The sequence below is a fragment of the Miscanthus floridulus genome, chromosome 1 (assembly GCF_019320115.1).
Source record: "Miscanthus floridulus cultivar M001 chromosome 1, ASM1932011v1, whole genome shotgun sequence".
Classification (NCBI taxonomy): Eukaryota; Viridiplantae; Streptophyta; class Magnoliopsida; order Poales; family Poaceae; genus Miscanthus; species Miscanthus floridulus.
In genome coordinates, this window is record NC_089580.1 from 54449760 (window position 1) to 54471596 (window position 21837).

At 42.7% G+C, this 21837-nt stretch overlaps 1 protein-coding gene across 1 annotated transcript; it reads left to right on the forward strand.

The window, feature by feature from the left end:
• Positions 1 to 1871: 1871 nt before the first annotated feature.
• LOC136456988 (uncharacterized) lies at positions 1872 to 3656 on the forward strand. Its single transcript, XM_066457024.1, has 2 exons — positions 1872 to 3357; positions 3484 to 3656. The coding sequence occupies exons 1-2, from the start codon at positions 1872 to 1874 to the stop codon at positions 3654 to 3656; spliced, it is 1659 nt and encodes a 552-aa protein (XP_066313121.1).
• Positions 3657 to 21837: the final 18181 nt, after the last annotated feature.

The window sequence follows — 21837 nt, forward strand, 5'->3', positions numbered from 1 at the left end:
TGTATACAAGTAAAAAGGAGGCTGATGAGGCCATTCATAATTTTGAATCTCTCTTATTTGGTAAAGTCTTCAAACAGATACATGGATTGGATTGTGAAGACACGTTCAATCCTATTGTCATCGTGGATACCATTAGATCACTGGCACTATCTTTAGCAATTCAATCAATTGTGCATTCGATAACTAGATGTTTTGAGCACATTTTTGCATGGTGTTATGGAGGAGGATGTTTATATGAGACAAATCCTTCTGTGTGAGGATCGATCTTTTGCCGAGCTATGTTTGTAAGCTTGGTAAGTCTCTTTATGTTTTAAAGCAAGCGCCAAGAGCTTGATATTCTCAACAAGCAATAAGATTCAGCGGCTTGGATTCCAACCATCTAAAGGTGACACCTCACTTCTTTTTCAAGCAAGGTGATGTTATCACATATTCCTTGGTATATGTTGATGATGTTATTGTTGTCAGTTCATGTGATGAGGAAGTTGAGGCAGTATTATATTAAAGGGACTTCATGAATTTGCTCTTAAAGGTCTCCGTGCTCTTCATATTTTCTAGGAATTGAAGTGTATGTGAACATACACGGTTGAATTGTTACTCACTCAGTCAAAGTATGCTAAAGAATTGGTACTTTGTACTAGGATAAAACATTGCAAGGCTGTTAATACCCCTATGTCTGCCTTATAAAAACTTTCCACTGGGGTCCAGCACACATTGGCATTGTCTTACAGATGATCTTATGTAGTACCATCTTGTTATAAAATCTATACAATTATTTGTCTTTTAAGCAGTATTGTAGTAACACACATTTCCTTAATTTGAGTGAATAAAGGAGTATTGTGAGTGGTATGATATATAACACAACTCATATAGTGGTGCAAAAGTTGTCTGATAATTCTAAATTGGTGACTTTTTTGTGAAATAACGACCTCTTTTCTTACCTCCATCCCTCCCCTCACGTCATCAAAAAATCTTGGATGGCACCTCATGAGACCATTTATGTGTAGCAATGTACTTTCCCTACTATTGGAGATCCACTAGATAATAATGTTGCTACAAAAATATAGAAGTGTTCTAGGAGGGGGTGCCTACAATACTTAACTCTTGCTTAGCCTAACATAGCTTTGCGGCAAAGAAAGTTTGTGAGTTCCGATTATATATTACCCTAATTATATCCATCATATCATGGTGAAGGGAATTTTAAGATACATCATTGCTACTATTTATTATTTACTCACTCCGTTCTAAATTATAAGCCATTATGGCTTTTCTAGATACATAGATCTAGACATAATGTATATCTAGATGCATAACAAAAGGTATACATCTTGAAAAGCCAGAACCATTTATAATTTAGAAAATACAAGATGTAATAATTAATAGTAGGATACATCGTCTCTATGCTTATGCTTTGTAAGCTACTGGGATGTACTACTAATTACATGCATACAACTACAACGGTAAAAAAAAAACTGGTTAGGATGTATACTATTAATTACATGCATACATACTACATACTACATACTCAAGGAAATCCCATACTATACTACCGATATACATCACTTCCTATATGAATGAAATAGCTGGCACCCACAGATGTAAAGCCGTTCCAATCTCCCCGCTCACATGTCACATACAACTACAACGGTAAATAAGGAACGGCCGAGGTTCTGAATTCTCATCAGCCAGCCGCGTCAAGGTTGTCTTGTCAGTACCTGCTTTCCTTTCATATAGCCGCCAAAGCTAGCGTTTCCTCATTTCCACTCCATTTCCTTTCCATTCACGCGCTCTTGCATTTGGCTCTCGCTCAGCACACCAAACGCGCGCCCCTCTTCCCTCTCCAGCCGGAGCCCACAGCTAGCCCCGCAACGGAGATGGCCGGCGGCGAGGCGACCCTGATCCGGGAATCCACCGCTGTCCCGACCACCGCCCGACCATCGCCGCGCTTCCTGCTTCCCCGCGCGAGTGGCAACCGTGTTCTTCCGTCCCTGCCACCCCTGCCTCCTCATGATCTCGTTCTCGACGGCGGGATCCACGCGAAATTCGAGGGCTGGGCTGACAGCACGGATCTGTGGAGGCAGTGGGTGGCCAAGCTCCGGCCGCTGCACGAGCCGCTGTGGCGCGAGCTCGCGATCCTGGAGGGCATCCTGGCGACCACGTACCGGGTGCGGCGGGAGAGCGAGGGCGCGCTGCTCCAGCTCGTGCCCTTCTGGTCCCCCCCGACCAACACCTTCGTCTTCCCTTGGGGCGAGGCGACGGTCACGCTGGAGGACATCGTCGCGCTCGCGGGCCTGCCCATCCTGGGCTTCCCCGTGCGCGAGCCTCGGTACTCTGACAAACTTGTTGAGATTGAGATGGCGGACGAGCGCGAGCTCGCTGCCGTCCGCGCTGTCCTGCTGATGGATCAGCGCGAGGGCACCGGCTCCGGCTGGGCGGAGCACTTCCTTCGCCAGCACCAGCCAGAGGAGGCAGGCGGCCGCCGTGGCGAGCGGGAGCAGCGCCTGGAACACGCTGCGTTCCTGTCTCTGTGGCTGGCTCGCTTCGTGCTCCCGGCGCCGTCCGACTCCGGCTCCGAGGACATCGTCCCGGGGGAGGAGGTGCTCCCCATCGCCGTCCGCCTGGCGCACGGCCACAGCGCGGCGCTCGCGCCCGCGGTGCTCGCCAGCATCTACAGCGACCTCTCCGCGCTCCATCGCCACTTCATCCACTCCAAGAGAACGGAGGCGCCGACAGTCTCGGCGCCGATGCACATCCTGCAGCTCTGGGTTTGGGAGCGCTTCCCCGAGCTTCGCCCGGCGACGGTGGCGACGGCAAGCGTCCCGGCGGACGCAACTGACGGTGAGGATGTGATGCTGCTGCCTAGGGCTGCCCAGTGGCACGACGTGCACAGGGCGCTGGACCCGGGGTACGCTCGCGCGGTGTTCACGGCACCCAAGGAGTTCGAGTGGCGGCCCTACGGCAGTAGCTTCTGGGTGCGTCGTCGTGGCCATGGCGGAGCTAGGGCACCGCTATCATCCTTTGCACGGTGTCTGCAGGCTTGCGAGCTCGTGGGCGTGGACTACATCGAGCAGTACAATCCTCACCGCGTCGCGAGGCAGCTCGGGTTCGACCAGGACGTTCCGGGGACGATGACCCGACTGAACACCAATCTCTGGGAGAGAGCATGGGAGACATACAATACTGGGGCAGAAGATTATGCATTCGCCATTCCGAGTGACGAGCCCGGTGTGACGGATGAGTATGCTCAGTGGTGGAAGCCGTACTCAGTGGCATGTGCTGTTGCCGTTGAGGAGAGGGATGCCTTAGCATCAAATAGAGAGTTAGATTCTCTCATGGAAGAAACCAGCAACAAGGGATCAGGTACCAGAGAATTTTGTTGAAGTTGCAATACTAGCTATATATACATCAAATTAGTTGGAACAATGCAATTTAGGCTTGATATATAACCCTTAAATTACTCTGTCTCTCTTTGTTTTTCTTTTGCAGGAAACAATGAGGGGTCGTCTAGCAGAAATGATACTAGTGGACCAAAATGGGCAGTTGGGACGATGGAAATGATACAAAGGGCATCCGTTAATCGGCAGGCTGAAATGGCTGGATCGAGGGAACTCGTTGCAAAACTGGTGAAAGATATTCAGGAGCTAGCTATAGACATCTGAGCAACCCAAGTAAAGCATCAGTCAATAAGGTATATACTACTAGTAACATTTGTGTTTGCAACGCATTACTGATATCGCCTATGATATCTGTCAAATAATAAAACGGATTAGGATTATTAGCTTTGCTTGGGAAAATCGGTTCCTTTATTACAAAATGTTAGTGTTGTCGTCACAGGACAAATGTTTTGGAGGACCCGGTTGATCCAATAGTATGCAGCAGTTCTATTTTATAGTATCCGAAAGAAAATCAAGTTCCTAATTTAATTTTATACCGTTGTTCTAATGCTTCAGTGTGAATTCTCATAGATAATGAAACAAGGAAACTTCCTGATCAGTGGTAAAATAATGATCAGTAGAAAAGAGCACAACTGTTATTTTTGTTTTTTGTTCCTACTCTTGGCTTTTCAGATGCGATTGCATTTAGCTTCTTTCGTTCTGATGATGACTAAAACATTTTTTCCCCAGGACCAGCTGGTGTATAGACATGTATATATAGGTATTAGGAGGACACCAACCTGATGTTATTTGCTTTTAAAAAACTGATGTTATTAGCCAGTAATACATGATACGAACAGTTCTTGATAATTAAAGTGTGCTCCTACCCCTCCCTCTTATGTTGTTGAATTCAATCTATATATTACTTCTCTCTGTAATATATCCTTAGTGAACTTCCATCATTGATCGTGGCATTCATTTTTTTTTGGAGGGGGGGGGGGGGGGGGGGGGGGGGGGGGGGGGGGGGGGGGGGGGGCGGGGCGGGGCGGGGATCCTACCTTTTGCTATGCATGAGCTGCATTATATATATTTTGGTTGCAAATCGTGCAAGAAATTAAAGATCCATTGTGTTGAGTTATATATATGGTTACGACATTGAATGCTGTTATATAACTTTTTATAAAATACAATTACATCTTTTATGCAGGCAATATTTAGGGTGTTAACATTCCTACAAAGGAGATAGGAAGCAGCAAGGATGTAAGCCAAAGCATGCCAAGCGCTGGAAATGGATACCATGTAGTTTTTTTTTTCCAAAGAAAAAGTGTCGACTTAACAGTAGGATTTGTGATGTTTGATATGTTAAACACCATGTGATCTACTTGGTTTGATCCTTTCTCAGCCATGAGCTGATGTAACAGTGAAGTATCTAGGTTTGTGCACAAACGTTGCGAATGAGTACAATTTAAGACATGCAAAATTGTATTCCATCTGTTCCTGTTTACATTGTGTTTTGTATTTATCCAATACTTTACCTAAGAATTTGATAATTTGTTTTTAAAATTATATCATTTAAAAAATTCATGACACAATTCTGCCAATATCATTTTTATGTGACATATATACGACCACACCAGTTTTGTATATCAGAGATTCAGAGTTTAGTGTGTAAAAGCATTCTTAAATTATATATGTTTGAGAATGGTGTAGTGGGAGTATCTTTGATATGTTATTTTTCATTTGCTCCAATGAAAAAGCATATGCGTGTACTGTATGCTTAGATAGATGTGATATTTTGTGTGGCGTTATTGTTGCCTGTGTAAATATATATCATATAATGATGGTGCAAAAACAAATTTGAGCATATATTATGCCCTTTTTGTTATGCTAGGTACAGAAATTAATTTATCTATAGTTTCAAATGGCAAATATATACTCATTGTTTACCTCATTTTTCTGTGAAGTCCTCTGCTGTTGGTGACTTTATTTGACAGTCTATTGGTTCATTTGTGTGCCGAAATGGTGGATACCCTAGATTCCTAGCACACTGTGTGTCGAGCTCCCACAAGCCTTTGTTACATGGCTATCTTCTGCACCTTTTGGCCGTACGTGGGATTATTTTCATGAACTTGGTAGGATTCCGTTTCTACAAGTGCAACCTGGGAAAAAAGGACCGGTTCACATAGACCCATAAATTCAATTGTACTGCGATATAACACTCACCCTATGCCCATGTTTAAAGTGATTTCGGTGATGAAGAGAACATTAATAGGACTAAAAATTGTGTCAAATATATGTTTAAGTCCTATGTGTATGCAAGTCGAGAGGTTGATGTGAAGACTCTGATGGAGAATCAAGCAGCAAATTAGTCAGCCAAGAACTTGGAGAAGAACAGTGCATTGCCAGAAGATTGGGTAGTGTGGAAATGTACCCACCGAGTATCACATTGTGTTGGTGAAACAATGAAGGGTGAAGTCTAGCTATGCCCAAGAAAGTCGAGCACCCAGTATTGGCAGCAATATAATGTCAAGAGAGGACCGAGGGAAAAAGGATCTCACTGGAAGGTTCAGTAACAGAGAAAACTCGAAGACCAACGTATGTGCATTGAGAAGTAGTGGAGATAAGTAGCCGATAAGAAAAATATATATGCACACTAGACGGAGATATCTTTAGAATCAAATAAAGATTTAAATCTTTTTCCCCGTGGAAGATTCTATAGAGTCAACAAGAAGGGACTAGGTTTAGGTACAATAATTGCTGAAGTGGAAATCCTATATACATCATTCCCACTTGACAAATAAACCATGACATTCCTTTTCTTTTCCGGTCATCTAGCAGGCTGGCAGAAGGAAATTAACAGTACTGGACCGGATAGCAGTGAAGGTTGTACTAAAATACTCTACTACCTAAATCGATTTTATCAGATGAAATAAGTTTGGGACAAAGTTGGAAGCACCATATGAGTGAACTAAAATAAGCAGTTGGGACGTTGCAAATGATACAAAGGGCACCTGTGTTTCGACAGGCTGAAATGGCTCAGCTTGCAAAACTGGTGAAACGAAGACATTGATGTGCACCCGATTTTAAGGATAAAACGAGATACAAAATCTTATGTGCACCCAGAGATCAATCACACACATAAACCGATAAATTATAAATACTAGCATCACAAGTGTTTATTACATCACGAATAATAAAACAGATTTTTCACATAAATATAGCGGAAGTATAAAGAAAAATTCTTTCGCGGAAGCTCCATATCACTGGGACGTCAACTAGTTGACCACAAGCATAGTTTTAAATCTCCCGCTATAGCTGCCGCCATAGCCCGCTATAACCTTTTGACGCAAGGTGCCGCTATTTGTGTTCATGTACAATTTAGCCGCTATATCACTACTACACAAAGCATTTTTAGGGGCGGCTGGTAATCCTTTGTAGGGGCGGTTTGGCCAGCCGCCCCTATCGAACCGTCTCTACAAATCATGCATTTGTAGGGGCGGTTGGTGATTGAGCCGCCCCTACAAATCGATTTGTAGGGGCGGCTGGTATTACGAACCGTCCCTACAAATAGATTTGTAGGGGCGGCTTAATCACCAACCGCCCCTACAAATTGATTTGTAGGGGCGGTTGTAGTGCTAGCCGCCTTTATAATACCTGTTTGTAGGGGCGGTTCAATCTAGAACCGCTCCTACAGTACGTTTTCTCGCAAAAAATTCAAATTTACAATTCAAATTCGACCAGAACTGTATGTTTCCGCGTATTCCATCCAGCGTTCGCGTTGCCGAACGCCCCGCGACCAACATTCCGAACCACGTTCGCGTTGCCGAACGCCCCGTGACCAACGTTCCGAACGCGACTACCAGCACAATAGTATTATATAAACTATAATTACAAGTCCAATTCGTAAGGATATATACAATCCATCATTTAAAATACAAATTCCATAAACATTGTTATCAACGTCCTAGAGCTAGCCTTTCAGTCTCACGAAGGTGTTGGTACTGAGGATTTCTACCTAAGTCAGACTCTCGGTCATGGTAGACGCCTTTGATGTGTACAATTTGGTCCAATATGAAGTTACAAAGGTCGCCGACGAGCTCTAAGAGTTGGTCATCTTTGTATGGGTCTTTTTTCATTCATTTCTCTTCTCTCCACTACAAGAGAACAAGTTTCGGTTTAGTATTTCATACCATGTACGAAGTTTTTATACTACTGATGAAGAGGTTCAAACTTACCCTTAAGGGGTGTCTCCTGTAGGCACTGGTGTTACTCATCATAGAACATATATAGTATCCACAATGTACACTCCCAGGCCTCTGCTTGGGGCACTATGTGTTTTGCATATGAAAATATTAGGTAATGCTTTTGACAGCCATGTAACGGAGTACTGAAGAAGTAAGTTACACTTACCGCACATAGTGTTTTTATAGCCAGCTTTTCCTTCCTCGCTGGATCATGCCTTCCGTGATGATGAGTGACATAGAACCTAAATGCCTTATTCGAATTATTTTAGCAAATACAACTTGTTAGTATCCATAAGTGAACGTTACAAGTATGTATACAAACATATAAGCTAATGAGGATTGTCGATATGTATACGTCTTGAGAATCGATATGAAGTCTTTGTATGTCGCCGAGTCCTTATCTATTGAATCAAAGACCCATGCCATGCTCCTCCCGACATCGACGGCTATACAAATCCAATGGTTGCTGCATGGATTTAATCATAGAACTAGATAAGCTCTTTTGCATCGAATAAAATATATCGAACAAAGCTTTAAGTATATAGTTGAACTTACTCGAAGTTGTATGGTAGCCATATAGTAGAGTGTTGTTGTAGATTTTTGAAAGCCAGAGCAATGTATGCCGCAACCTTAAGGGACTCTTCCTTTAGTTTCGTCGTACAGATGTGCTCTTTCTCCCGAAGAGTCTTTGCAGCAGCTAGCTCTTTGGCATCCATTGTCCACTGTTTAGGGTAATTAAAATTTGGTTGGGCTATAGCTTGAGGGTCTACATACCCGGCTTTCAGACTTGGCATTTGTTTGATAATGTGCACTTGCATTCTACAAATCACGGCGTTGGTTAGTTACAACAAAATTCAAAGATTACATTCATATCATATCGGGAGGACAAGGACTTACAAGCACCACGTGCGAATTAGATTCATCTCCATTTCTCCTAGGTGAAAGCATGTGTGCATGTCATTGAAGTCAAAGACAATTTTCCCGGCTGGGCTTCCAAATGTGCCGGTGGGGAAGCATGCTTGTACGAGATCTATGCTCGTTGAGAGAACACGCAAGTACCAATCATGGAACCTTCTCATTCCAAGTGGTAGGCGCCGGATGTCCTGGTTTGGTATAAAGGGCGTGCCTCTTCCATATGTTTTCAGGCAATCCTTTGATCATTTGATGTCATCAACATTTGGATACTGCTTTGCAATTTGGTGGAGTTTGCTAGTTATGGCCTCCTCAGAACCCCGTTCTGGGACTTGTTTAACTTAGTTCTCAGGCTTGAACTGGTCATGTGAATACCACTTGGACACCGACGAGACATCTTTCACCGGAACATAAACTGGCCTTATGTTGATTGGAATCTTCTTTCAAAGTTCCCATTCAGGCATGTCCTTGTCTTCTTGTGCATCACCTTCTTTAGGAGGCACTCGTTGTTCATGTATCGGCTGTGCTTGTTGAGAAGACTGTGGCATCTCATCATGCACTTGCTTGGTACGAGCTGGAGAAGGTTGTGGCATCTCATCAGGCACATGCTCGCTAGGAGGCGGGGAAGAATGTGGCATCTCAGGTACGTGGTGGTCACGAGACGGTGAAAATATCTCCCCAACCTCAACAACTCGCTCCAAATTTGGGAGAGGGGGAGGCGGTGAAGAAGCAGTCAATATAATATCCTGTTTGTGCTAGAGGATGAACTGCCCAATAATGTCTCCGAGTAACACCAGCCCCTTGAGAGTTGCGTAGTCTATCCTCCACTACATGAACTCGGGCTTCACGGTATGCACCTCGACCCTAGTGTAGTCCGGCAGTATCTTATTATTGTGGTGTAAGCCACCGAGAGGATGTGCCACACCCGTTGCCACCTCCATCACAGTGTTCTGTCGGCCGCTTAGAAATACCAAGGTGCAACTAGTTGGTTCCCATATGCGATCGACGGGGGTTGAGGCTGCAGTGGAACCTTGGCTGCTAGGAACTTTCGGAGGGCTGCCAACTAATGCCAGTTCTCCCGGCGGCGTCACTAACATCCGTGGCTCCGTAGACAGTCCTTGCTCCTCCAGCGCCTTCGCAACTAGAGCCTTCACTTGGAGCTCAAGACTAGTCTCCCGGTCTCGGTCATGTTTCTTATACATGTGCCTATCCTCTTCGAATCCTTGCTTCCAGGTCGTCCTTTTCCCTAGCCCCCTGGTGCGGCCTGTGTGCTCCTTGTTTCCCAAGCCAAGGCTAAGCTCTTTCCTCTCTCTAGAAGGATTGAAGGAGCCTTTCTCCTTGTCTTCAGCATATTTTAGTATCCTTGATACCGCCTCTTGGGTCTCCGGCTTATCAAACTTAAGAACCATTGTAAGGGCTCCTTGTCTTCACCAGCCGCCCCTACAAATATCATTTCTAAGGGCAGCTAGTGATTGAGCTGCCCTTACAAATCAGACCCCATTTGTAGGGGTGGCTCGTAACACCAGCCGCCCCTGCTGTTCCATTCGTAGGGGCGGCCGGTGTCTGGGCAACCAAGCACGCCACTGTAGGGGCGGCTCCATCACTAGCCGCCCCTACAAAAAAATCAAACCATTGCTAAAAATCGTTTTTATGTAGTGTATCCCGCTATAGTCCGATATAGCTCCGCTATTAGCTATTTTAGATATATACCGCTAAACACCTTAGCCCGCTATTTAAAACATTTACCACAAGTCTAGTAATCCTTAGAAAAATCGTCATTTCCACAGCCATCTGTTACCATCTAGGATTTTTATCCAAATAATGAAAATAAACAAGCATAAGTACATGTCGTACTCAATAAGTGTAACATGGGGTTCATGAGGCTCAAAAGACTTGACATAGGTTTAACAACATTTAGCTTTTAGTTGTCACAATTTTAGCATAAGAGTAGCAACAAGTTGTTTCAATCCCAAAGTAAAACACATGATCAAAATAAACATGAATAATGAATAGCATAAACAGATAATTCTTGGTGATCAACTATTCCATAAATGTTCCAAGTCTGCTCGTGACCGTGAGCACGGCTGATATACCAGTTTTACACTCTGCAGAGGTTGTACACTTTCACTATGAGTCATGATACCCATATGCCTAGGTTAATTACTCCCAAAACACTTCTAAGGTGAGCAGTCAAGGTTCACTATGAAGCCTTTCAAAGGTTCATCTAACAAGTTAGGGCCATTAGATTCACTTGGCAGGAACCCCCTGTCGAATGGCACAATTCCATCGCGGCTATACACATAAGAGTAGAGGCTGTCCTATACCCGATTCGTCAAGCCATTCTTACGCCAATAAAGATACCCACTAACAAGCTAGAAAAGGTCCTCATACTGAGCTAAAGTCAGAGACATGTAGCCCTCATATCTATATTGTAAGTACCGGATGATCACTTATAGATAAGTCCTTAGGGAGAGAAATTTGAAGCATTTAGAAAGTAGCTAAATACTTTAGCCCCATGTTTCCAAGTTGCTAAAAAATCATGTTTTAATGTTTATTGCATATGCCATTAGTCAAGTTACAAGATCATGGTTTAATTAAGCGCTAGCAAAGCTACCCAATGCATATCCCATAGGAGACAAGGTATAAGTTCAATTCTAGGGAATTCCTATCAATGTGACACATGCAACATCAATTTAATGTATTTAAGTTGATAGGAAACAAGGATAATCCTATGCTATACTTGCCTTGAACAAAGTACTCCTGCTATCCCTGCTCGTCAAAGTAGTACTCTTGGTCTCCCACGAATTGCTCACCGTCTATACTTAATAATCACAACAACATACAAGCATCCAGAAGCAATCATGCATAGTAAACAAAAGCTATAGATTAGAACAGTACACCAACAATATAAAATCAAGATGAAAAGTTTGTAAAACAAATCTACGTCTCACTACGAACACACAGACGCGAAGATCACAAAAATCAGAGCTAAAACAAAGAAGTTATGAATTAAACAAGATTTCCTTTAGTGAAATAATAGATTAAATCTAACCTCGAATTTTAAAAGTTGAAAACATATTTAACAGTAGTATGAATATGTAGATTATGAAATTACGAACCTAACGCAAGTTGAACGGATCAAATCGGAGTTAAAACGGAGAAGATATGGCCTACAAAAGGTAGTGACAATTTTGTAAATAAGTGAAACTTGATTTTTGAAATAAAATAAATCAAATTATGATTTTAAAACGCCAGAGGGACTGTGGGCACTATTAAAAGAAAAGGCAGGGGTCCTTTTGAAAGAAACCTAGGACAGCGAGTTGAGATCTAAATAGTTGTAATGGCATTTTTGCAAAACTACAAGCGAAAGGGTACGTTCTAATCCTGGCCCTTGATCTTAGATTGGACGGATGGGAGAAGGCTGGCGTGGCCGGCCAGCCAGAATAGGACCGAGCGCGGTGGCGCCATGGCTAGAGCAGGCAGCACTAGCGATTCATGGCCTACGGTCCACGACTAAGAGAAACAAGAGCACGGGAGAGAGGAAATCAAGGTGAACTCACCGAGACCGAAAACACGAGCGAGGAACCAACGATGGCGTGCAGTGGCTGCTCGAACCCGACGATGACGGTAGAGCTTAGGGTTGTGGTGACTACGAGCTCTAGGCAAGGGCGAAAGCTTGCTCTAGGGTGGGATAGGGAGGCGGCACGGGCTTGGGCTACTATTTATGGGCGGAGCTGGCTTGGGATTCACGTCAGGCGCGGCATCACAAAGGCGGATTCGATAGCGGCGGCGGTTGTCTCTGGCTTGGACATGAGCGGGAGGAAATAGGTGACTCTGACATGCGGGCCCAAGGTGGTATTGACTGAAGGCGCGGGGCGAGCTGTTAGCCACACAGAGAGGGAGAGGAAGCGCTACGTAGCTGCGCTGGGCCAGCTTGATGGTTGGGCCGCCGCGAGGAAAGAAGCGAGGAGCGGCCCAAGAGTAGGAGAGAGGGTGGTTGGGCCAGCGGGGAAAGAGCGGGCCGACTGGGCCAACAGGCCGAGAATGAGAGAGGGAGAATTTCCTTTTTCTTTTTCTTTTCTATTTTTTCAAACAAATTTTGAAATGGAAATTCAAATCAATTTGAAGTTTGATTTGAAACCATACAATACAAAAATAATATGCCGCGGCATAAATGCACATACATGTTTGTAGACCTATATTTGATTTTATTTTTAACAAAGTTATTATTTTTTCCAAATTTAAATGCTCACCAAATGCATAATTAAGTCATTTCCTCCTATTTTAAAATCATGCAAATTGTAGGGTGTTACAATTCTACCCCCTTAATATGAATCTCATCCTCGAGATTCGGACGATGCTTACTCAAATAACTATGGGTATGTTTTTCTCAAATCCTCTTCTCTTTCCCAAGTAGCCTCATCTTTAGTGTACTGATTCCACTGAACCTTACACATCTTTATAATTAGGCTCCTTGTAACCCTTTCTGCTGTCTCCAAAATTCTTACCGAAAATTCCTCATATGTAAGATCTTCCTTAACTATAAGCTCCTCTAACGGTATCTGCTCCTCAGGTACATGCAAACACTTCTTTAATTGAGACACATGGAACACATCGTGTACTCCTGACAAACTCTCAGGCAATTCCAACTGATAAGCTACTTCACCACGTCTCTCTAAAATCTTAAAAGGCCCAATATACCTTGGTGCTAATTTTCCTTTCATGTTGAATCTTCTCACACTTCTCATAGGTGACACCTTTAGGTAAACATAATCCCCTACTTCGAAAACCAATTCTCTCCTCCTAGTGTCGGCATAACTCTTCTGTTGAGATTATGCCACTCTCAAGTTATCCCTAATCATCCTTACTTGCTCTTCTGCATCTCTTAAAATATCTGGTCCGAACACTTGAGTTTCTCCCATTTGATTCCAAAATAACAGGGTTCTACACTTTCGTCCATATAAAGCTTCGAAAGGTGCCATATTGAGACTCTTCTGATAACTGTTGTTATAGGAAAACTCTGCATAAGGCAAACTCTTGTCCCAACTTATGCCATATTGCAATGCACAAGCTCTCAACATGTCCTCTAAAATCTTATTAATCCTCTCAGTTTGTCCATCTGTCTGAGGATGATATGATGTACTGAAATTCAACTTTGTTCCCAATGAACTATGTACTTACTGCCAAAAATAAGAAGTAAATTGAGTACCCCGATCAGACACAATTTTCTTGGAAACTCCATGTAGACACGCTATTCTTTCCATATATAATGCAACCAATTGGGGTCCAGTATAGGTAGTCTTGATCGGTAAGAAGTGAGCAACTTTAGTTCACTGATCCACTATTACACAAATTGAATCATAACCTCTCTAAGTGCATGGTAACCCAACAATGAAATCCATACCAACTTCTTCCCACTTTCACTCAGGTATCTTCATTGGTTGTAATAATCCTATAGGTCTTTGATGTTAAGCTTTGACTCCCTGACATGTATCACATAAAGCAACATATTCAGCCACATCTCGTTTCAGTCCGTACCACCAATACTTCTTCAAATTTAAGTACATCTTGGTACTCCCAGTGTGAATAGAGTAAGCAGATTTATGTGCCTCATGAAGAATTACATCTCGTATAGCCTTATTCTCAGGCACACATAGCCTTTTCCTAGACCACAGAGTTCCATTATAATCCATACGGAAACCTAGTGCCTTACCAATCATGATGTTCTCCGCTATCTCCTTCAACTTCGCATCCTATAGCTGACCCTTATGTATTTCTTGCTCCAGTGTAGATTCTATCACCAACTCCACTGCATTAGTGACAAAACCCAAGTTCAGTTGCTCAAATTCTGCACATAACTCACTTGACATAGCTGCCACTTGTACCTCCTTGGCATAACTCTTCCTGCTAAGAGCATCGGCAACAACATTCACCTTTCCTGGATGATAGTGTACTTCCAGATCATAATCTTTAATCAACTCTAACCATCGACGTTGTCTCATATTTAGATTCATCTGAGTGAAAATGTACTTTAGACTCTTGTGATTAGTGTAGATATCACTCTTATATCTGATAAGATAGTGCCTCCAAATTTTCAGAGCATGAACCACTGCTGCTAATGCTAAATCATGAGTAGGGTAGTTTAGCTCATGCTTTCTCAACTGTCGGGATGTATGGTCCACTACTCTGCCTTCTTGCATAAGAACACATCTGAGACCTTGATGAGATGCATCACAATAGATCAAAAAGCTCTTGTTCAAATCTAGCAAAACCAACATTGGGGCTATAGTCAACCTCTTCTTCAATTCTTCAAAGTTAGCCTGGCACTTCTCGGACCACACAAACTTAGCATTTTTCTCCAACAAAGCTGTCATAGGCTTGGTAAGTTTAGAAAAACCTTCTATGAACCTCCTGTAGTATCCAGCCAATCCCAAGAAACTACGAATCTCTCCCACATCAGTTGGTGGTTTCCAATTCAACACATCTCTCACCTAACTTGGATCTACTGCTATCTCACCATTAGAAACAACATGGCCTAGGAAAGAAACTTCCTTCAACCAAAACTCACACTTGCTTCGCTTAGCATACAACTTGTGTTCTCTGAGCTTTTGCAAGACCAACCTTAAATGTTTAGCATGCTCTTCTTCTGTTTTAGAGAATACCAATATATCATCAATAAATACCACCACAAACTTATCCAAAAACTTTATGAACACCTTATTCATCAAGTACATAAAGTATGCAGGTGCATTAGTCAAACCAAAGGACATAACGATATACTCATACAAACCATACCTCATAGTAAAAGTTGTCTTGGGTATGTCAGTTGCACGAATCTTCAACTGATGATAGCCAGAACAAAAATTAATCTTAGAGAAAACACAAGCACCGCTCAAATGATCAAACAAGTCATCAATTCTAGGTAGCGGATACTTGTTCTTGATAGTAACATCATTGAGTGACCGATAATCAACACACATTCTCTGGGTACCATCCTTCTTGTTAACAAATATAACCGGTGCTCCCCAAGGTGACGAACTAGGACGAATGAAACCTTTCTCCTGTAACTCCTTTATTTGTTTCTTTAGTTCCTCTAGTTCAGTAACCCCCATTCTATATGGATGCTTAGCTATAGGTGCAGTTCTAAGTAATAATTCAATAATAAACTCAATGTCATGGTCAGGTGGCATACCTAGCAAGTCATCGAGAAACACATCTAGAAATTCATCCACTACTAGGTCCTCCTTGTTGACGTGGTCATCAAGTGGGTTCACTGTGGCTGTCTATTGGGCTTGTACTACCACATCCACACTAATTCTATCCCCATTCAGTGTGGTCACAACAACTACCTTCTATTTACACTAAATCACTGCTTGTTGTTGCATCATCCAATCCATACCCAGAATCACATCAATGCCAGATGTTCTCAACACAATGGGACTCACTTTGAACTCTACCCCCTAAAGGATAGACTAGTCGAAAGACAATGATAAGAAGCTTGCATACTACCTCCTAGTGAGTTTACTAATATGGGATTTGGCATGGCACATAAGGGTATGCTATGATTTCTAACAATTGCTTGTGATATGAATGAATGCGAAGCTCCAAAATAAAAAAGAACAGTGGCAGAAGTGGAATTGACATCGAACGTACCGAGCATGACTTCTGGTTCTACAAGCATTGTCTTAGTAGACACATGGTTCACCTTTCCTATGTTGGGTGCTGGGTTCTGAGGTGTCCCTTCTGATTACTATGCTAACCATGGGGTGTTTGCTGATTTTGCTTCTTGGGGCAATGGTTAGCATAATGCCCAACTTCTTCACAATGATAGCATACGTTGGGGGTGCTAGGTGCGCTGGTCTTCATGGGAATGTTGTTGGGTGTTCCCTGTCGTAGTGTCTGCTGACCACTCTGTTGCTGGGGACATTGATTACCATTCTGCTGTAGGTTCGGGTTGCGCTAAGGGTACTGACCACGATTCCACTGATTGGGTGGTCCCTGGTACCTCTACTGGAAGCCTTGCTGAGGGTTGGTGCATGGATGAGTATTACTCCTAAAGGCCTATCCCTAAAGCCTCCTCTTCTTGACCTCCATATCTTTGCGCTTGTTGTCAACAACAATAGCGCGATTCACCTATGCATGAGCTGCATTATATATATTTTGGTTGCAAATCGTGCAAGAAATTAAAGATCCATTGTGTTGAGTTATATATATGGTTACGACATTGAATGCTGTTATATAACTTTTTATAAAATACAATTACATCTTTTATGCAGGCAATATTTAGGGTGTTAACATTCCTACAAAGGAGATAGGAAGCAGCAAGGATGTAAGCCAAAGCATGCCAAGCGCTGGAAATGGATACCATGTAGTTTTTTTTTCCAAAGAAAAAGTGTCGACTTAACAGTAGGATTTGTGATGTTTGATATGTTAAACACCATGTGATCTACTTGGTTTGATCCTTTCTCAGCCATGAGCTGATGTAACAGTGAAGTATCTAGGTTTGTGCACAAACGTTGCGAATGAGTACAATTTAAGACATGCAAAATTGTATTCCATCTGTTCCTGTTTACATTGTGTTTTGTATTTATCCAATACTTTACCTAGAATTTGATAATTTGTTTTTAAAATTATATCATTTAAAAAATTCATGACACAATTCTGCCAATATCATTTTTATGTGACATATATACGACCACACCAGTTTTGTATATCAGAGATTCAGAGTTTAGTGTGTAAAAGCATTCTTAAATTATATATGTTTGAGAATGGTGTAGTGGGAGTATCTTTGATATGTTATTTTTCATTTGCTCCAATGAAAAAGCATATGCGTGTACTGTATGTATGCTTAGATAGATGTGATATTTTGTGTGGCGTTATTGTTGCCTGTGTAAATATATATCATATAATGATGGTGCAAAAAACAAATTTGAGCATATATTATGCCCTTTTTGTTATGCTAGGTACAGAGAATTAATTTATCTATAGTTTCAAATGGCAAATATATACTCATTGTTTACCCTCATTTTTCTGTGAAGTCCTCTGCTGTTGGTGACTTTATTTGACAGTCTATTGGTTCATTTGTGTGCCGAAATGGTGGATACCCTAGATTCCTAGCACACTGTGTGTCGAGCTCCCACAAGCCTTTGTTACATGGCTATCTTCTGCACCTTTTGGCCGTACGTGGGATTATTTTCATGAAACTTGGTAGGATTCCGTTTCTACAAGTGCAACCTGGGAAAAAAGGACCGGTTCACATAGACCCATAAATTCAATTGTACTGCGATATAACACTCACCTATGCCCATGTTTTAAAGTGATTTCGTGATGAAGAGAACATTAATAGGACTAAAAATTGTGTCAAATATATGTTTAAGTCCTATGTGTATTGCAAGTCGAGAGGTTGATGTGAAGACTCTGATGGAGAAGCAAGCAGCAAATTAGTCAGCCAAGAACTTGGAGAAGAACAGTGCATTGCCAGAAGATTGGGTAGTGTGGAAATGTACCCACCGAGTATCACATGTGTGTGTGGATGAAACAATGAAGGGTGAAGTCTAGCTATGCCCAAGAAAGTCGAGCACCCAGTATTGGCAGCAATATAATGTCAAGAGAGGACCGAGGGAAAAAGGATCTCACTGGAAGGTTCAGTAACAGAGAAAACTCGAAGACCAACGTATGTGCATTGAGAAGTAGTGGAGATAAGTAGCCGATAAGAAAAATATATATGCACACTAGACGGAGATATCTTTAGAATCAAATAAAGATTTAAATCTTTTTCCCCGTGGAAGATTCTATAGAGTCAACAAGAAGGGACTAGGTTTAGGTACAATAATTGCTGAAGTGGAAATCCTATATACATCATTCCCACTTGACAAATACACCATGACATTCTTTTCTTTTCCGGTCATCTAGCAGGCTGGCAGAAGGAAATTAACAGTACTGGACCGGATAGCAGTGAAGGTTGTACTAAAATACTCTACTACCTAAATCGATTTTATCAGATGAAATAAGTTTGGGACAAAGTTGGAAGCACCATATGAGTGAACTAAAATAAGCAGTTGGGACGTTGCAAATGATACAAAGGGCACCTGTGTTTCGACAGGCTGAAATGGCTCAGCTTGCAAAACTGGTGAAACGAAGACATTGATGTGCACCCCGATTTTAAGGATAAAACGAGATACAAAATCTTATGTGCACCCAGAGATCAATCACACACATAAACCGATAAATTATAAATACTAGCATCACAAGTGTTTATTACATCACGAATAATAAAACAGATTTTTCACATAAATATAGCGGAAGTATAAAGAAAAATTCTTTCGCGGAAGCTCCATATCACTGGGACGTCAACTAGTTGACCACAAGCATAGTTTTAAATCTCCCGCTATAGCTGCCGCCATAGCCCGCTATAACCTTTTGACGCAAGGTGCCGCTATTTGTGTTCATGTACAATTTAGCCGCTATATCACTACTACACAAAGCATTTTAGGGGCGGCTGGTAATCCTTTGTAGGGGCGGTTTGGCCAGCCGCCCCTATCGAACCGTCTCTACAAATCATGCATTTGTAGGGGCGGTTGGTGATTGAGCCGCCCCTACAAATCGATTTGTAGGGGCGGCTGGTATTACGAACCGTCCCTACAAATAGATTTGTAGGGGCGGCTTAATCACCAACCGCCCCTACAAATTGATTTGTAGGGGCGGTTGTAGTGCTAGCCGCCTTTATAATACCTGTTTGTAGGGGCGGTTCAATCTAGAACCGCTCCTACAGTACGTTTTCTCGCAAAAAATTCAAATTTACAATTCAAATTCGACCAGAACTGTATGTTTCCGCGTATTCCATCCAGCGTTCGCGTTGCCGAACGCCCCGCGACCAACATTCCGAACCACGTTCGCGTTGCCGAACGCCCCGTGACCAACGTTCCGAACGCGGACTACCAGCACAATAGTATTATATAAACTATAATTACAAGTCCAATTCGTAAGGATATATACAATCCATCATTTAAAATACAAATTCCATAAACATTGTTATCAACGTCCTAGAGCTAGCCTTTCAGTCTCACGAAGGTGTTGGTACTGAGGATTTCTACCTAAGTCAGACTCTCGGTCATGGTAGACGCCTTTGATGTGTACAATTTGGTCCAATATGAAGTTACAAAGGTCGCCGACGAGCTCTAAGAGTTGGTCATCTTTGTATGGGTCTTTTTTCATTCATTTCTCTTCTCTCCACTACAAGAGAACAAGTTTCGGTTTAGTATTTCATACCATGTACGAAGTTTTTATACTACTGATGAAGAGGTTCAAACTTACCCTTAAGGGGTGTCTCCTGTAGGCACTGGTGTTACTCATCATAGAACATATATAGTATCCACAATGTACACTCCAGGCCTCTGCTTGGGGCACTATGTGTTTTGCATATGAAAATATTAGGTAATGCTTTGACAGCCATGTAACGGAGTACTGAAGAAGTAAGTTACACTTACCGCACATAGTGTTTTTATAGCCAGCTTTTCCTTCCTCGCTGGATCATGCCTTCCGTGATGATGAGTGACATAGAACCTAAATGCCTTATTCGAATTATTTTAGCAAATACAACTTGTTAGTATCCATAAGTGAACGTTACAAGTATGTATACAAACATATAAGCTAATGAGGATTGTCGATATGTATACGTCTTGAGAATCGATATGAAGTCTTTGTATGTCGCCGAGTCCTTATCTATTGAATCAAAGACCCATGCCATGCTCCTCCCGACATCGACGGCTATACAAATCCAATGGTTGCTGCATGGATTTAATCATAGAACTAGATAAGCTCTTTTGCATCGAATAAAATATATCGAACAAAGCTTTAAGTATATAGTTGAACTTACTCGAAGTTGTATGGTAGCCATATAGTAGAGTGTTGTTGTAGATTTTTGAAAGCCAGAGCAATGTATGCCGCAACCTTAAGGGACTCTTCCTTTAGTTTCGTCGTACAGATGTGCTCTTTCTCCCGAAGAGTCTTTGCAGCAGCTAGCTCTTTGGCATCCATTGTCCACTGTTTAGGGTAATTAAAATTTGGTTGGGCTATAGCTTGAGGGTCTACATACCCGGCTTTCAGACTTGGCATTTGTTTGATAATGTGCACTTGCATTCTACAAATCACGGCGTTGGTTAGTTACAACAAAATTCAAAGATTACATTCATATCATATCGGGAGGACAAGGACTTACAAGCACCACGTGCGAATTAGATTCATCTCCATTTCTCCTAGGTGAAAGCATGTGTGCATGTCATTGAAGTCAAAGACAATTTTCCCGGCTGGGCTTCCAAATGTGCCGGTGGGGAAGCATGCTTGTACGAGATCTATGCTCGTTGAGAGAACACGCAAGTACCAATCATGGAACCTTCTCATTCCAAGTGGTAGGCGCCGGATGTCCTGGTTTGGTATAAAGGGCGTGCCTCTTCCATATGTTTTCAGGCAATCCTTTGATCATTTGATGTCATCAACATTTGGATACTGCTTTGCAATTTGGTGGAGTTTGCTAGTTATGGCCTCCTCAGAACCCCGTTCTGGGACTTGTTTAACTTAGTTCTCAGGCTTGAACTGGTCATGTGAATACCACTTGGACACCGACGAGACATCTTTCACCGGAACATAAACTGGCCTTATGTGATTGGAATCTTCTTTCAAAGTTCCCATTCAGGCATGTCCTTGTCTTCTTGTGCATCACCTTCTTTAGGAGGCACTCGTTGTTCATGTATCGGCTGTGCTTGTTGAGAAGACTGTGGCATCTCATCATGCACTTGCTTGGTACGAGCTGGAGAAGGTTGTGGCATCTCATCAGGCACATGCTCGCTAGGAGGCGGGGAAGAATGTGGCATCTCAGGTACGTGGTGGTCACGAGACGGTGAAAATATCTCCCCAACCTCAACAACTCGCTCCAAATTTGGGAGAGGGGGAGGCGGTGAAGAAGCAGTCAATATAATATCCTGTTTGTGCTAGAGGATGAACTGCCCAATAATGTCTCCGAGTAACACCAGCCCCTTGAGAGTTGCGTAGTCTATCCTCCACTACATGAACTCGGGCTTCACGGTATGCACCTCGACCCTAGTGTAGTCCGGCAGTATCTTATTATTGTGGTGTAAGCCACCGAGAGGATGTGCCACACCCGTTGCCACCTCCATCACAGTGTTCTGTCGGCCGCTTAGAAATACCAAGGTGCAACTAGTTGGTTCCCATATGCGATCGACGGGGGTTGAGGCTGCAGTGGAACCTTGGCTGCTAGGAACTTTCGGAGGGCTGCCAACTAATGCCAGTTCTCC

Excerpts from the sequence above, each read along its gene's own strand:
- LOC136456988 (XM_066457024.1), top strand. The coding sequence starts at position 1,872 with ATGGCCGGCGGCGAGGCGACCCTGATCCGGGAATCCACCGCTGTCCCG. Across the intron at positions 3,358-3,483 it reads AACCAGCAACAAGGGATCAG|GAAACAATGAGGGGTCGTCT; the intron begins GTACCAGAGAAT and ends TTTCTTTTGCAG.